At 46.5% G+C, this 17,289-nt stretch overlaps 2 protein-coding genes across 2 annotated transcripts; one reads left to right on the forward strand and one right to left on the reverse strand.

Moving 5' to 3' along the window:
* Positions 1 to 374: 374 nt before the first annotated feature.
* On the forward strand, positions 375 to 12,758 carry N7469_006089 (lovastatin nonaketide synthase; the record flags this gene model as incomplete). The annotated part of the gene is made up of 9 exons (XM_056645007.1): positions 375 to 1,005; positions 1,069 to 1,707; positions 1,767 to 2,429; positions 2,488 to 2,607; positions 2,683 to 4,666; positions 4,735 to 4,955; positions 5,009 to 5,607; positions 5,711 to 7,934; positions 8,005 to 12,758. The coding sequence occupies 9 exons, from the start codon at positions 375 to 377 to the stop codon at positions 12,756 to 12,758; spliced, it is 11,835 nt and encodes a 3,944-aa protein (XP_056500245.1).
* Positions 12,759 to 13,565: 807 nt separating this feature from the next.
* On the reverse strand, positions 13,566 to 15,726 carry N7469_006090 (type I 3-dehydroquinate dehydratase; the record flags this gene model as incomplete). The annotated part of the gene is made up of 2 exons (XM_056645008.1): positions 13,566 to 14,155; positions 14,229 to 15,726. The coding sequence occupies 2 exons, from the start codon at positions 15,724 to 15,726 to the stop codon at positions 13,566 to 13,568; spliced, it is 2,088 nt and encodes a 695-aa protein (XP_056500246.1).
* Between the last annotated feature and the right edge of the window lie 1,563 nt (positions 15,727 to 17,289).

Here is a 17,289-nt window from a genome sequence, read left to right on the forward strand (position 1 = left end):
CATAATCTTGGCTTTTGAGAACAAATTCAAGGAATGGATTTGTCCACTTAGCGCCAATTCAAGATGTTTTGCTATTTGTTTTGTCCGAGACCGTAAAATTGCGAGACTCCGAGAGTCAGGCTTGCAAATCTCATGATCGAAAGGCCGGAAATCTGAAATCTAGTGCTGTGAGATTTTGGTCTCTGACATCTTTGGAGGCATTGCACGCTTTGGACTCCGAGGTTTTCGGCCTTGACTGTTTTCTCATCGGACTAGTGCCAGTGGTAGTATAATAAATCCTGACGGGAGCCCATTCAAATTTTCATATCGTTGATTGAGATATTTTTCCTTACTACAAGAAGAAAATACCGGAAAGCCTAGCATAATTCGTCAGCATGGCATCTGTGGAGCCTATTGCCATCATAGGCAGTGCATGCCGATTTCCTGGAGACACGGAAAAGCCATCCGAGCTTTGGGAACTTTTGAAAGCCCCAAAAGATCTTCTTCGCCAGATTCCTCCGGATAGGTTCGACGCACAAGCTTTTTACCATCCAGACGGCCACCATCATGGGACATCCAACGTCCGTCATTCATACTTCCTCAACCAAGATCCAACTGCGTTTGATAGTGGCTTTTTTAATATCCCGGTGGGTGAGGCTGAAGCGATTGATCCGCAACAACGGATGTTGATGGAGACTGTATACGAATCGCTATGTGCTGGTGGACAAACAATTGAGCAACTGCGTGGATCATCTACCTCCGTATTTGTTGGCGTCATGTGCGGTGACTGGGAGGGAATGGTGGGAAGAGATTTGGAAACATATCCTCAGTACGGAGCCACAGGAACGAGTCGAAGCATAATGTCGAATAGGATCTCGTACTATTTCGATTGGCATGGACCTTGTATGACGATTGACACGGCATGCTCGTCAAGCCTTGTCGCTGTACATCAGGCAATTCAAACCCTTCGCAGTGGAGAGTCAAAAGTAGCGATTGCGGCGGGAGCAAACTTGATACTGAGTCCAGGTGTGTTAATGAGACAGGCACTACTAAGTTGGATGACAAGATGTTGACTGGACGATCGGCTAGCTATGTACGTTGCGGAGAGCAAGCTTTCTATGCTATCTCCCAGCGGAAGATCACGTATGTGGGACAAAGACGTTGATGGATATGCCCGCGGTGAAGGTATCGCTTCGGTAGTCTTAAAACCACTCAGTGTGGCAATTCGAGATAATGATAATATTGAGTGCCTTATTCGAGGTACGGGGGTTAACCAAGATGGGCGAACCCCAGGTCTCACTATGCCTAGCGGGAATGCGCAGGCTTCGCTGATTCGAGATACCTATCGTCGAGCTAATCTCAATATTGATGATCCTAAAGACTGGCCACAGTTCTTTCATGCTCATGGAACGGGAACTGCCGCGGGAGACCCACAGGAGGCTCAAGCGATCTCGCAGGCATTTGATCAAAGAAAGAACCCTGACAACAAGCTCTACGTAGGTTCTATCAAGACCATCATAGGACACACAGAAGGTACGGCTGGTCTAGCAAGTCTTATTGGCACCTCTTTGGCACTTAGGAATGGAATAATCCCACCCAACATGCATTTCAATACATTGAATCCAAGACTCGAACCATTCTACCAGAACTTGGAGGTTCCCACGAGATGCATGCCCTGGCCCACAACATCCCCAGCCGAAACACGACGAGCAAGCATTAATAGCTTTGGTATGTGACGGAAATTCACTACGCTAGATTTTTTACTGTCTAATTTTATTATTTTACAGGGTTTGGTGGTACCAACGCCCATGCCATCCTTGAGGCATATAACGCACCTCAAAAAGCGCCTGCTCTTACGGGGACGAGCTCTGCACTCTCCACACCAATTTTTGGCCCTCTGGTTTTCTCAGCTGCCTCAGAGTCATCACTACGTACCATTCTTTCTTCGTATCTCGAATACCTTCACTCGACCAAGGATGTGAATCTGTATGATCTGGCCTATAGCTTACAGTCACGAACATCGACATTATCGCATCGAGTTTACACCACGGGCACCACAAAAGAGGAAATATGTTCCCAAATTGGCGCCATGATAAGCGGTCAGATGGAAAGTAGCATCGCGGAGCGCCAGCTTGTGAAACATTCGCCAAAGGTTTTGGGGGTTTTTACTGGTCAGGGCTCTCAATGGGCTCGAATGGGGGCTAGACTGGTAGAGACATCTCCGTTTGTGGTTCAACGTTTGTCAGAGCTTGATAAATCTTTATCTGAGCTTCCAGTACACCAGCGCCCTCTTTGGGCGATTCAAGATCTTATTCTTGACGAAGCAGAGGTGTCAAAGATGAGTGAAGCAGCTATCTCGCAGCCTGTGTGTACTGCTATTCAGATAGTCCTTGTCGATTTGATCCGCTTTGCCGGTATTCAATTCAACGCCTTAGTTGGACATTCGTCTGGTTAGTTTGTGACGAATACAGAAGATTAATCTCGGGCATGATACTAATTATCATACAGGAGAGATTGGAGCAGCATATGCTTCTGGTCTTATTTCAGCTCGCGACGCCATCCGAGCCGCTTATTATCGAGGGCTTTACGCGCATCTGGCAAAGTCACCGAACGGAAAAAAGGGCTCCAGTGAGTTTTTTGTGCCCGTGTTTCATTTTTGTTTACCTTCAAAAGGACCAAATTAGAACTAACTCCTTCTATCAGTGTTGGCTGTTGGTACTACAATTGAAGATGCAACTGAATTTTGTGAACTTGAAAATTTTGAGGGAAGAATACAGGTTGCTGCACAAAACTCACCCTCAAGTATAACACTTTCTGGCGACGAGGATGCAGTTCTAGAGGCTATAGAAATTTTCAAAGATGAAGATAAGTTTGCAAGACAGCTAAAAGTCGATACAGCCTATCACTCAGCGCACGTTCTGCCATGTGGCGAGTCATATCGGAAGGCATTAGAACAATTTGAGTTCGATACGCCAATGCCTACTCAGTCAAAGTGGTATTCGAGTGTATATGAGGGAGATATCATGTGTTTTGATCAACTCGGATCACAATATTGGATAGACAACATGGCCAACCCCGTATTGTTTGGACCTGCAGTGAGCAAAGCGTGGTCTGACTCTGGTCCATTTGACATGGTCATCGAAGTTGGACCACATCCAGTTCTGAAGACCCCTTGTCTCGACACAATCGAAGGCATAAGTGGAGATCGGCCTCCGTACTCGGGGTTATTGAACAGAGGCAAAGATGATATTCAATCATTCTCTAACGCCTTGGGCTTTATCTGGACTCATCTGGGCGCAGGATCTATTGATTTTGAGAATTTCGAACGTGCCATTTCGAACAACACTAGTCCCCGACAATTCATAGCAGATCTGCCAAAGTATCCGTTTGATTACTCTAGGAAGTTAATGTCTTTGTCCAGGAGATCTGATCTCAATATGAGCATTCAGGCGGCTCCCCACCCTCTGTTGGGCAGGCGATGCTCCGATCGTGAGACATCTTCACTTGTTCAGTGGCGGAACATTTTGAACCCCAAAGAAATCCCTTGGCTAAAAGGACATCAGATTCAGAATCAAATGACTTTTCCCGCCACAGGATACCTTTCACTAATCATCGAGGCAATCCGTGCATATGTCGGAGTGTTTGACATTGGGTTAATTGCTGTCCGTGATCTTCGCATCCACCGAGCTATGGTATTCAATGATGATAGCCCGGATATTGAGCTTTTGAACGAGCTCCACATCATCGAGCGGACCAGCAACAATGTGACTGCTCAATTCTCTTGTTCCATGAGCGCACTTCAAGATCGCAAGTCTTTTACAATGGCATCCACCGCGGAAGGTAAAGTGGAAGCGACAATCACCAGACCTCAAGCGGAGGCTTTGCCAAATATTGAGATCGATGGTCTGAACCTCAGTTCTGTTGACACTGAAAGATTTTACAAGTTTTTGTCAGGTATTGGGTACAACTACGCAACCCCCTTTTGTGGCACAGGGAGTATTCATCGCAAAGCCGACTACGCCACAGGATCTATCGTCGATCAATCTGGAAATGAATGGGAGGACCAATTGGTCTCTCATCCTGGGTTACTGGATACTGCCTTACAAACCAGTTTTGCGGCCCTCTGCTGTCCTGGAGATGAGCGATTATGGACTTTACACCTTCCTACGAGTATTCGTTCGGTCGTTATAAACCCTTACTTCACTCCCCTCGGCACCGGAAAGCAAGCCGAGCTACGATATGTCACTTGCACGAGCCAGGCCCAGGACGCCACATTCTTTGCGGACATTCATCTCCTGACTAGCGACTCCAGCGAGACCGTCTTACAGATAGAAGGTGTTGAACTCGTTCCCTTATCTCCTGCGCTACCAAAATATGATTCGGTCCTATTTTCAAGATTTGACTATAAACTGGCACATCCAGATGGAGAAGCTGCAGCATCCGTGACTACATACAACCATCGTGATCTGGAGCTGGTAATTGACTCGGAAAGAATCTCTTTCTACTACTTCCGTCGACTCCTTGAACTTGTCAGCGACCAAGAATTGGCGAGCTCTCTCTCCCATTATCGATATCTTATCAATTATGCTGCTGTTATGGTCCCCCCTGTTCTTAGAGGAGAGCATCCACATATACCATCAAGTGCACAATACGATACGCAAGCCTTCATTGAAGAGCTTGTGGCAAAGTAAGCTTGTTTGTTTAATTTTGAAGTATGACATGATGGAAAAATCCAACTGATACAGAAGATCATAGGCATCATTCCAATGTTTCAGTCCGCCTACTTCAGTCAGTCGGCGAAAATCTACCATGTACGATCCAATCCGGCTCTAACATTCTTGAACACATGACAAAAGACTCCATGCTGGATAAAATTTATGAAGAAGGCTTTGGTCTCGATCAAATGAACGACTTCATTGCGCACATGGTTTGTCAAATTGCTCATCGCTATCCTCGTATGAGTATATTTGAAATTGGTCAGCGACTCTTCACACTTGTCAATAGTTGTCCGAAACTAACATATATGTAGGTGCCGGAACCGGTGGCTCGACAAAGAGAATCACCCAAGCCCTGGGCTCGGCTTTCTCATCTTACACCTATACTGATATATCCAGTAGCTTTTTCAATAAAGCACAGGAGATGTTCAAAGAGTTCGAGGATCGCATAACCTTCAAAACATTTGACATGAACCAGACTCCAGAGTCGCAAGGCTTTGCCGAGGGATCTTATGATATAGTCATTGGCTCTAATGTCTTGCACGCCACAAATGACATGGAACGAATGATGCAAAATGTTCGTCGCCTTCTAAAGCCTGGGGGCTATGTCATAATCCTGGAAATTGTCGATAACAACTGTCTTCGCGTCGGTCTTACCATGGGAAGTCTGCCAGGGTGGTGGCTTGGAGCAGAAAGTGGGCGAAAGTATGGTCCCACACTCACATTGCCTCAGTGGGACTCACTATTGAGTAGCTGTGGCTTTGCTGGAATTGAAACCTCGACTCCGAGTATCCATCCATTGATTCCTCTTCATGTCTTCTGTGCTCAAGCTGTTGATGAACGCATTCAGGCGCTTCGCGATCCTCTTGCCCAAGATACAAGTAGCTCCTTTTCTATGGGCTCTCATCTTGTGGTTTTAGGGGGGCAAAAGCCTCGGAACACACAAAATATGTGGACAAATCATTGAAAGTCTTCGCTTCATGTTCCACCATATCCGCCAACTTCTATCAATCGAGGAACTCAACGAGGAGAATTTACCTAAAGGCAGCACCGTCCTCTCTCTCACAGAGCTCGATGAGCCTCTTTTTCGGGTCAGTACGGCTCAAAAGTTCAACGCTTTGAAGATAATATGGCGGCAGTCAAAGAACATTCTTTGGGTTACTAGTGGAGCCCGAGCAGAGAATCCACACTCGCAAATGATCAATGGGATAGGCCGCTGCATGCGATCTGAACATCCCAATATCACTTTGCAGATACTTGACATTGACAGAATGAGCGAATGCAGTACGACTCTGATTGCAGAACATCTTGCACGATTGGAGATGCTCGGTATCTGGTCCACGGAGCTACAGGGTGGGAAATACTTATGGTCTCTCGAACCTGAAGTGTATATCGAAGATCAGAAATCTGTTATCCCCAGGCTATACCCTTGCGACGCGAGCAACAAAAGATACAATACTACACGACGAATTGTGATGGAGGACATCAACCCGAAGGAAGATGACTTTAGTATTTCCATTAGGAAGGACTCTTGCGAAGTGCAGCAATGTTCTCCGATACGCATTCGGCAACCTTCTCATTTCAGCGGCGACATGAGGACGATCCGGATCGAATATTTCATGTTATCGGCATTAAGTATAGCTGAGGGAGCGCGCTTGAGGATTTGTGTTGGTGTGGATACAGTCACAAAACAATGCCTTCTTGCTGCTTCTCCTGTATCAGAATCACCAGCAGTCATTCCCGCTGCTTGGTGCATCCCACTGGGTCAAGCCAATCCGCTCATTTTACTTGGCGCCGTCTCATCTTATTTTGCTGCTCGTGGTATCATCAAATCTCTGAGTGATGGTGATAAACTAGTTCTTCATGACCCAGCTTCGTCAGTCGTGGATCCCTTGATGGACATGTCAAGGCGAAGACATATGTCGCTTTTCATCACCACGTCCAAAAAGGACAACGCCAGTGAACGCCAATACGTGGATGCCAATAGTACGGAGCGCATGGTCAGAGGTCTCTTGCCTTTGGATACAACGAAGTTCTTGGATTTCTGCGCAGATTCTAAGGCATCGAAAATCATTTCAAGGTGTCTCCCCCATAATTGCGTCACGATCGATCCTGCGAGTATCCTCTGCGCTGAATTGGGGGTTCTTCCATCTGTGAGAATCGGCGAAGTTGCCGATGAGCTCGCGTTGGCTTTTTCCAAAGCAATTTCGACCACCAATGGTGTGACAGATACTCCGATTATTCGGCTTGGTAATATTTCAAATCATTCAATCGCAATTGGGGATCGTTTTGCTGTTGTTGATTGTACAGAGTCTTCCGTCCCAGCAGTAATCCGTCCAATCGACGATGCCACTCTTTTCCGGGGGGATAAAACCTACTTCATGGTGGGCCTTTCCGGCCAGTTAGGTCAATCTCTCTGCAAGTGGATGGTAACACATGGTGCAAAATACGTGGTACTCACGAGCCGACGACCAAAGGCTAACCCTAAATTCGATCGTCTTATGCAGCAAATGGGGGCCGTGGTAAAGTTTTTATCAATGGACATCACCGATCGTGAGTCGACTCGTCAATGCTACGAAACTGTTATCAACACTATGCCTCCAATTGCTGGAGTTGCAAATGGTGCAATGCTCCTCAGAGATGACCTTTTTGACAAAATGTCCTACGAGGATTTCATGACAGTCATAGCCCCTAAAGTTGCTGGGTCTCTTAACCTGGAGGAAATTTTCTTCGACGTCTCATTAGATTTCTTCATATTCTTTTCATCTACCACGGCGGTCCTTGGAAATAGTGGACAGAGCAACTATGCTGCCGCCAATCAGTTTATGAGCTCACTTGCGGCAAAACGAAAGATGCGTGGTGCAGCCGCCTCGTCGATCGATATAAGCGCTATTATTGGAATAGGTTATGTTGAGCGAGATGATGTTGTTGATGAGTTTACTTTCACCAAAATGGGTTATAGACCCATGTCAGAACAAGATCTTCAATATGCCTTCGCTGAGGCGATGTTGATAGGGAAGCCGGACTACCAGGGGCCGTGTGAGCTCGTCACTGGCATATCTCCGGTTCATATAGGAGAACAAGTCTCCGATGAGTTCTTCAGAGACCTCAAGTTCGGTCACTATATAACTGAACGCCTAGAACAGCAAGCTGTTATGGGGAGTTCATCCCATTCACTCTCGGTCAAAGCTCAGCTCGCAAAGGCACAAACAAAGGCCAGTGTCTTCTCAATCATAAAAGGTGTGGTAACTTCTTACTCTCTCCTGTCTCTTGTTATATTATTGTTGATACTGATCCGTGATCGTGATAGACGCCTTCATGAAAAGACTGCGACGAATGCTGGCAATTTTACCAGAAGAGCCCATCAATGAAAAGACTACATTCGTGGAACAGGGAATCGACTCACTTATGGCAGTCGAGGTTCGCTCATGGTTTTTCAAAGAGCTGGGGGTTGACTTCCCTGTGCTGAAAATCCTTGGGGGTAGTTCAATTGCCGATATTCTAGCAGAAGCGGCCAGAGTGTTACCAATATCCATTGTTGACAGTTCCAATCTGAAAGAAGGACAGCCTGGAAAAGAAACATCCTCTATACAAGCTGCAATACCCATTGAAGAAGAAACGAACTCGCCAGAGAGATACGTTGTGACCACAACGAGTACCGGATCAAGCTCAGATACGGATGATTCACAAGTAAAGGCAGTGCATTCAGAGATTGATAGACCGCAATACTCAACTGCGAGTAGCAATGTGTCTTCAATGTCGCTAAAGCCCGAGGATCTTGATCAAAGTTCGAAGGGCAAGGAAGAAGTCACAGAAAATCTTGATGAAATTAGCTGTCCAATGTCATTCGGCCAACGCGCATTCTGGTTCCTAGATGAGTACCTGGCTGACAAAACGGCATTCAATATGGCAGTCATGGTTAAGATCACCGGGCCAATTCGAATTGCTGATCTTGAAGAGGCAGTAATTTTGATGGCAGATCGGCATGAAATTTTCCGTACGCGCTTTACTTGGATGGGTGAGGGTGATGAGAGGGAGCCGATACAATCAATCAAGCCTAATTCTTCACTGAGGCTGACCAAGATGGATATTGATTCAGAGTCCGAAGCCCAAAAGGTCCTTGAATCGGTTCGTAACGAGACTTGGGAGCTCAGTGGCAATGAAACAGCGAAAGTTCTACTGCTTACTTTAACGAACGGGGTCCACTTCTTGATCTTATCGATGCACCATATTATGGCAGACGGTTACAGTTTCAGTGTTTTGCTCAATGACCTTGACGTGGCTTACATGTCAAAGGTGTTACCTCCATTGCCATTTGAGTCTCAATATCGCTCCTTCGCCAGCCAGCAGAAACGTTTGCATGAGATCGGCGGCACAAATGAAGCAATTCAGTACTTCCGCAAGACGCTATCTCCTACATCAGCATTCAACCAGCCGATTCAGCTACTTCCTTTCGCGAAGTCTTCGACAAGGAAAGCCTTGACTGTATACTCTCAGGAGGAAGCCAAGGTACTGATAAGTTCAGATTTGAAGAACAAAGTGCGCAATTTAGCAAGAAAACATCAGTCCACTTCATTCCATGTCTACCTGAGCGCACTACAGCTTATGCTGTTCAATCTTCTGCCTGAGAACACTCGGGATATTGTCATTGGCATCGCCGACGCAAATCGAGGCAACAAAAACTTCCTCCAGAGTGTAGGGTTATTCTTGAACCTACTGCCGCTTCGTTTCTACCGAAGTACCCCGGGTACCACTCTGGCTTCGACAATCCAAAACGCTAGAGATCTGGCTTACAGTGCACTCACACACTCAGAAGTTCCTTTCGATATCCTGTTGCAAGAGCTCAATGTCCCGCGCTCTAGTGAATACACCCCATTGTTCCAGGTCTTTGTTGATTACAAGCAGGTTGCCCAAGATTTATCTTCTTGGGCAGGTTGTAAGCTGAGTGACGAGACCTGGCGCAACACGAGTGCGGGATACGACCTCGTCTTGGATATCCATGAGAATGTGAATACTGCCGCTACTATTCACCTCCGCTTGCAGAGTACCCTGTACTCCAAAGAAAGTACTGATATGCTGCTGCGGTCGTATGTCAACGTCTTAGAATACATGACTAATGCAGCTCATAATACGGTTGAAGGTGTCCCGGCGTGGTCTCCTCATGACATCCAGGCCACATTGAATACAGGCCGAGGAGTTTCTCTTGAATCACAGTGGCCATCGACTATTTGTGATCGTCTAGACGATTTAATTTCGATATACGGATCAAAGACTGCAATCAAAGATGGATACGGCATTGAGCTGACTTACGAACAGATGGGCAGACGGGTCGATTCTATTGCCAATGCCATCCTAGCCTTGGGCACGAAGCCAGGTGCGATCGTGGGCGTATTACAAGAACCATCGGCAGATTGGATATGTTCAATGATGGCAATTCTACGAACAGCTTGCGTATACTTGCCCCTCGATCTCAGACTCTCTATTCCCCGCCTAGCCAGCATTGTGCGGGCAGCCACTCCGTCCGTTGTGCTCACGGACCATACAACAGTCGACAAGGTGGATGTAATTGGAGCAAGCCATGCCGTCAAGGTTCTTGTCTCAGGCTTGCAGGATTCGGATACTACCGAAAGACCACCTAACTGCGCGAGGTTTGACGCTCCCGCTGTTCTGTTGTTCACTAGCGGGACCACTGGCGAACCGAAGGGCATAATCATGAGTAATGAGAATCTTGTCGCCAACGCCGAAGCAAACAGCCGAATTTATGGCGAGGAGCCTAATCTTATTGTCTTGCAGCAGAGTGCATTTAGCTTCGACTTCTCACTGGATCAAACTCTTGCCGCTTTAACTAACGGTGGCTGTCTTTATGTGGTTCCTGCACGTAGCAGGGGAGATCCGCTCGCAATAAGTGAGATCATCTTGAACGAACGGGTGACATATACCTCAAGCACTCCATCCGAATATGACATGTGGCTTCGCTATGCTGACGATACTCTGCGGCATTGTCATTCATGGAGGCACGCTTTCTCTGGTGGCGAGGTGATGAGTCGCCATCTTCCCCTGCAGTTCCAAAACTTAGGGCTTGCGAAATTACGAGTCTTCACAGGTTATGGACCTGCTGAAACGACTTGTTTCTCAACTAAGTATGAACTCAATTTCCAGTCTCTTCCCGATCCTCTTCCTGCTGGTTTCATGTTACCTGGTTATAGCTGCGTTATTGTCGACGAGAATCTGCAACCAGTACCAAATGGGGTGCCGGGCGAGATCGTTATCGGTGGACCGTGTGTCGTCCAAGGCTATCTCAACAACCCCCAGTCAACTAAGCAAAGTTTCATCCCTGATACCTTTTTTGGGTCTTCAAGAAAGGTTTACCGAAGTGGCGATCGCGGTCGACTTTTTGGTGACGGTACATTGTATTGCGATGGTCGCCTGGAAGGTGATACTCAAATCAAGTTGCGAGGCTTCCGGATAGAGGTGGATGAAGTTGAGAAGGCCATTATCAAGCATGCTGAAGGAGCCATTTCGCAAGCTATAGTAACACTACGGGGTGGTGGAGAAGAGGGCTATCTAGTAGCACACGTCGTCTTTGCAAGCAAATTTACCCTTGAAATCAGAGAGAAAATAATCCAAACGATCAGGTGTGGTTTACCTCTGCCTGCGTATATGCGGCCCTCTGCTATCATGACACTTGATGATATTCCTCGGACTGCACACCTCAAGGTTGATCGGCGCATGCTCAAGTCTCTGCCAGTCGAATTTCAAAAAGGCAAGGAGACAAGCAGCACGTCCTCTGGATCCCTTACGGAGGCTGAATCTAAGTTGTCTGAGATGTGGCGTCAAGTCATACCATTCGATCCAGGGCCCCTTTCACCGGAATCCGACTTTTTCTTAGTTGGTGGTAACTCTATTCTCCTCGTGAGATTACAGCAGCTGATACGAAAATCATTCTCAACTGCCCCTGAACTTGTTGACCTAATGGGAGCTTCCAGTCTCGCTTTCATGGCTGCAGTGATTGAGGCCAGCCGTCCGACGTCTGCTATTGACTGGGAGAAGGAGGTCCAAGTCCCTGAATCGTTCATCTGTGCTCAAGACGCTTTTGATTCCGCCCAAATGAGGGGAAACAACTCTATCAAAATCCTCTTAACGGGTTCGCGTGGATATTTGGGACGCAATTTGCTACCATCCTTGGTCCATGACCCCAGAGTGGCCCGCGTGTACTGCCTTGTGCGTGGCTCAAGTAGCCACGAGCACAACAAGGACCCCAAGATCGAGGTCATCGAAGGAGATATCTCTTGCTCTGGTTTCGGCATTTCAGAATCAGCTTATGCCATGCTAGCAGCTGAAACAGACATTATAATTCACTGCGCGGCGAACAGATCTCTCTGGGACAGGTATGAGGTGCTCCGGCCTGACAACTTTGATTCCGTCAAAGAACTGGCTCGCTTGGTTGCAGCCGCAGGGCATGTGGCCTCGATACATGTCCTATCATCGGGTGCCATCGCTTCCTATAATCGCAATTCATCCTCCCCGCCAGGGGATGGGAGTGATGGATATCTGTCAACCAAGTGGGCCGCGGAGAAGTTCTTGCAGAACTTTACATCGTTCTCACGGACCCCAGTATATGTTCATCGCCCCGAGTCATTCATTCTCTCTGGCCACGCAGCCGATTCGGAAGCACAGGTCGGTACAGTACTGGATCGATTTGCGGCCATTGCTGCTGATATCGGATTGCGGCCTGCATTTAACGGTATTACGGGCACAATCCATCTTTGTCCTGTGGATTCAGTCGTTCAAAGGATTTGCGAATCTGTATTTGAATCGATCAAAGACGATTGTCGATCTGATGACCATGGAGAACTCTTCAATATCTTGAATCATGGTAGTACTATGCGTATCTCAGTGAACCAGCTTGAGAAACGTTTCAGCCGTGACGACAGTCTCCGATTTATGCCTTCTTTCCCATTGTTGGATTGGATGGGGAAAGCCAAACGAGCCGGACTAGAATACTTCATCACCTCCTGGGAGCTTTTCATGGATTCGACTAATGGTGTAGTTTCACGGCGTTAGTGACGAATATTGAAGCGGAGGGAGATATTAGTTATATTAGCATTTTCCTTAGTAATACATATACCACACTATCATGTACAACGCCTGGTAATTTGAGAACATATTTCTATCTGATAAGTATTAGTACTTGGTAAATCGTAGAAGCAATATTGGATGCAACACCGGGAGAGTAAGTTGAGAGTGATGGTCTTGGGCGTCCATACCATTCGTGTAATATTATGACAACTTCACCGTCGTTGCCTAACTCACCCTTCGGGTATCCGTGCATTGACTCTTTCGGGGCTCATCTACCAGGCGATTCTGTGTTTCTATAAAGTATTCACCAGACGTTCAAAGACATTGTTTCTTGCAATCTTTTCTAAAGCATGGGATTCCATGAAAATTAGTCTACTGTAGAAACTCATCAAAGTCCCTTATCATTGTTTGTGTTCCAATTGCTATGTAATTTTCCTCGTGTGTAGTGAGTTTATAGAGTGATTTGATAGATTCTGTGGACTGATTTTTCGCGGGGTTGCTCTGGGAGCAGCTCAGGGCGGCGAGGGGACTAACCCAGCTGTGACTCTGGGAGCCGATCGCTTCCCGCGGCGGCAGTGTTACCGTCACCATTATTACAAAACCAACTAACCGACTAACCATCTAACCATCTCGTCAAACAAAGGCTAAAAATGCATTTTCATTCAAGATGCCCGATAATCCACGCCCAACACCATCGCAATATCTACCAACAGTAACGTATATCTCACCACAGAACCAAACATAAACAAAATTCGCCAACGAAGGGAAAAAAAATTAAAAATCAACCCCCGCCTAGAACAAAGACCTCCCAGAAGCCATCCTAACAAAATCAAACGGCACATTCTGACCAACCAATAACCGCAACGTCTCAACCGTCGTCCAAGCCGTAACATCTTCCGCCCCATACGCCGTCCACCCCGCACTCCTCGCAACACCGAGAGGATCACCTTTTCTCGCGCCGGAGGTAAGATCCAAATAAACTTTACCCCGGGTAGAATGAGGCGAGGCACGACCGTTAGAACGATAATGACGAAGTAAAGGTTGGACGAGGAGGGATTTCTCCGGTGGAAGAGCGGAGACAATTACAAAAGGTGACTCGACTAATTTCACGGATTGGATGGAAGTAAACGGTTCCAGACCCACAGCTAAAGGACCATACGCTTTAAAACCAACCGTATATATAGATCCAACGCCTAGACTTCGTAATGCGAAGATCGTGGCTGAGGCATCGGATTCACTGCTTGAAAGGATAATTGCGGCTCGACCTTTATATGCTGATGGGACGTAGTCTCTTGTCAGTGTAGCGCGAATACCCTTCCAAGCGGCATTTTCACCGATGAATCGAGTGGAATTTGTCCCTGCGGCTGGGGGTGATGTTGCGGCTATAGTGTCTATAAGACCGATTGCGCGAGCTGCATCGCTTAAGGAGGGAATGTGTGAGGTTGAGGTTGCGACGGGGGGGATTTAATGATGCGCCACCGAATTGTGGTTGTGAGAGGATAGATTCCATTGACCCTTTTGGACCGCGGTCAATGCATGTTATTGAGTGTGGGAGACCGAGTTCGTTCAAGCATTTTTCCATGAACATTGACTGGGGTGTTGATCTAAAGGATCCGATGGCGTATAGATCGCGTTTTGGAAGTTGGCCCATTATGTGTAGGGCTTCGTTGATTTCCGCGGCGGTTAATTGGCCTGGTGCGGCGATCATGGGTAGGAGTGGATGTGTGATTGGAGAGAAAACTGTGTTCAAAGCTCGAGAAAGTTGTCCCATTTGACCCATATTCACGGCTGACAGAGGTGGACCAGAGCCACGGCTTTTGATGGTTGAGCGAAAATATTCCAGCTCGTAGTTCTCTTCTATGGTCGAGACCATGGCAATCATTTTGACGATGTCACCGTACTTAGCACTCTCGTTAAATATCCGCGAAGCATCGGATGAGGTCCATTTCCATGTTCCGGAAAAGTCATGGAAAGCAGACATAATGACACTATTCCCTTTCACTTCTGCAAGACGTTGTCGAATATCCTCAGGAAGCCATAATTCTACATCAACATATTCCACACCCCACTGAATAGCCCGTCGAAGGTATTTAAAGAACAAGGAAGGATCATCCATCGGAAATTTCCCATTCTCTTTCGTACAGCGAGTCGTAAAAATGATTGGCAATTCCGTATGTTGTCGAAGAAGCATCAATTGTTGACCAACATACTTCAAACTAGGCACTTTACCCTCACACTGAGGTTCAACCAACAAATCAACACGAATCTCAACAGCGTCTGAACCAACAGATAAAATATCCAAATTTGGCAAGGCAGCATGTACATCTGGAAAAGTCGTCGAAATAAAATTTGTCCGAGTCTTCGTCCGCAAATCTTCATGCGGTCTCGTCTGTCCAAGAATCAACGATAAAAAGCGCGTCAGATCTCGGCGCAAGAATGGGGTTCGCGAATAAAGAAATTCATAGTCGCATCGTTCGGTCAGTGCATCGTCTGGCGCAGATCCATCTTCCACACTATGTGTGTTAACCAGTATAACTGACGCTCTGTCACAACCTTCCAGACTACGCTCCAAATTATCCGTCACAACACCCGCAACAACCACATCTGTCTTGGATAAGGTTGATATGGCAGTTTCTGTCGTCCACGGTTTCCCCAGGACCTCCGCCACCATGTGCACTATATGCTCCTGACCAGGCTGGAAGACAATAACAACTGTCCCGGAAGGAGTCTCCGATGAGTTCGAGACATGGACACCATTTCTACCAGTCGATGACGCAGACACCTGGTCCGGATTCGAGACTATTGATGCAATATTGAGAGCGGAGGAGGAATTTGGAGTGGATGTGGAAGTGGAGGAATTGGCGGGCAGAGCAGTAGGTGGATCACAGAGAACGTTAGAGACAGGAGTCTCATCAAGTAGAGGCGCCATGGGCGGAAGAGCAGTTGGGATCATCGCATAGCAATATCTACCGGTAGTGTTTTCATACTTGGGTGATAGCTGATAATCGTAAGTCACGCGAGTGGTAAGAATCACTTCGTGAAGCAGACGCAATGGTGAGAATTGAAGGAACGGAAAAGTAAAAATGAATCCAGCAAGTCCAGATCAAGTGGAAAAGCAGCGGTATATCCGTGCATAAACCGAACGGGCTTTGACCGAGGCGGAGACGCAAAGTATGGGGGTAGAGTTTCGGAAATTGGAGTAGGTGGGACACAGGCAGTTGTGTACTAAGTAATTGGAGGGATGTAGAAGAGGGGAGAAGGGGCTCAGGAGGATTAGACTCAGAATATGCTGGAAGTGAGAGATTCAAGATTCAAAGAAGTAGCATAGAGTTTAAGGGGGTGGACAGAAGAGCAGGGGAAAAAAAAGTTGAGGTGGAAAGTGGAATGAAGCGAAACTCCAGAATATCCGGGGCGCGGGGGAGTTGGACGGGGATGCATTCTTCCGCCAATCAGAAGAAGAGGAAAAGTGGATGATAGTAGATCGGATATTGCAGTTTCTAGTATCAGTAGAATACTCATTGATTAAATCAGTAATCAATGAACCATTAATAATGTTTTTAAATATTGAAATTCATGTATTTGTAAATATTGAAGTAGTATGTAATTAAACAGGCTAAATGTCGACGTTGCACTGGTTATCTACTAACTAGTCTACTATATACAGCCACCATTTACTTACAACCACACTGGTGCATCTGATACGGGGAAAATCTAAAGCAGAACAGACACGGCCGGGTATCCAATCCCAACACTACTAGTTTGGTCGGGGTAATCTACGACTGGTCCATTGGTGCCCGGTTGATAGGCACTTCCGCCGTATTCCATGTCAGTCTCAGCCCTGGAGATGCAGGGTTTAGATAGATTGGGTCCATAAGCTATTAGTACTGCTAGTAGAAGAGGCTAGAAGCTTCAATCTTCTCGTACTATATATCTCGATAGTAACGGGCTGAATAGGCTGAATGAAGACATTTTCTCTTAATCAATCGATGGTCTAATTTGTACTTCTTCTACAAGGGTAACATTGCATGGTATGTGTAGTCACAGTGAATTACATCCGGTCTGGTTCTTTTATTTCCCACCTGTTTATTGAAAAACCCACAAGTGAAATAATATGTACCAGTAAATGCAGCAAAAAAGGGGAGGGGGATGGGGGGTATTGGGTAGGATTGATAGTGAGAGGTGTAGGGTAAATCAATGAGGCTTCTCATGTCACATTACACAATAAGATGGAGGCCATAGCCAAACACCGCAAAATCTGTAAAAGAAAGAACGCACACAAAAATAAAACGAGAGAAATACCAGCCAGTTCAAATAGAGGGGGTATTGGATAAATCAGAAAAAAAAAAGAGTAATTTATCAAAACATCACAATGCAGAAAAAAGGATTTCAATCAGGCTGGGAAGCATAAATCTGGCATATTTTGTTCGAATATGGGGAGGGGAATATCCATGCCATACAGTCCTGGGCGTTGCACGCTTTTTTTCCTTTTGTTTGTTCATTTTGCCAGCTTCAAGTG

This window comes from Penicillium citrinum (assembly GCF_028827155.1).
Source record: "Penicillium citrinum strain IBT 23319 chromosome Unknown utg000005l:1.0-1900146.0:1.0-1900348.0, whole genome shotgun sequence".
NCBI classification, from domain to species: domain Eukaryota; kingdom Fungi; phylum Ascomycota; class Eurotiomycetes; order Eurotiales; family Aspergillaceae; genus Penicillium; species Penicillium citrinum.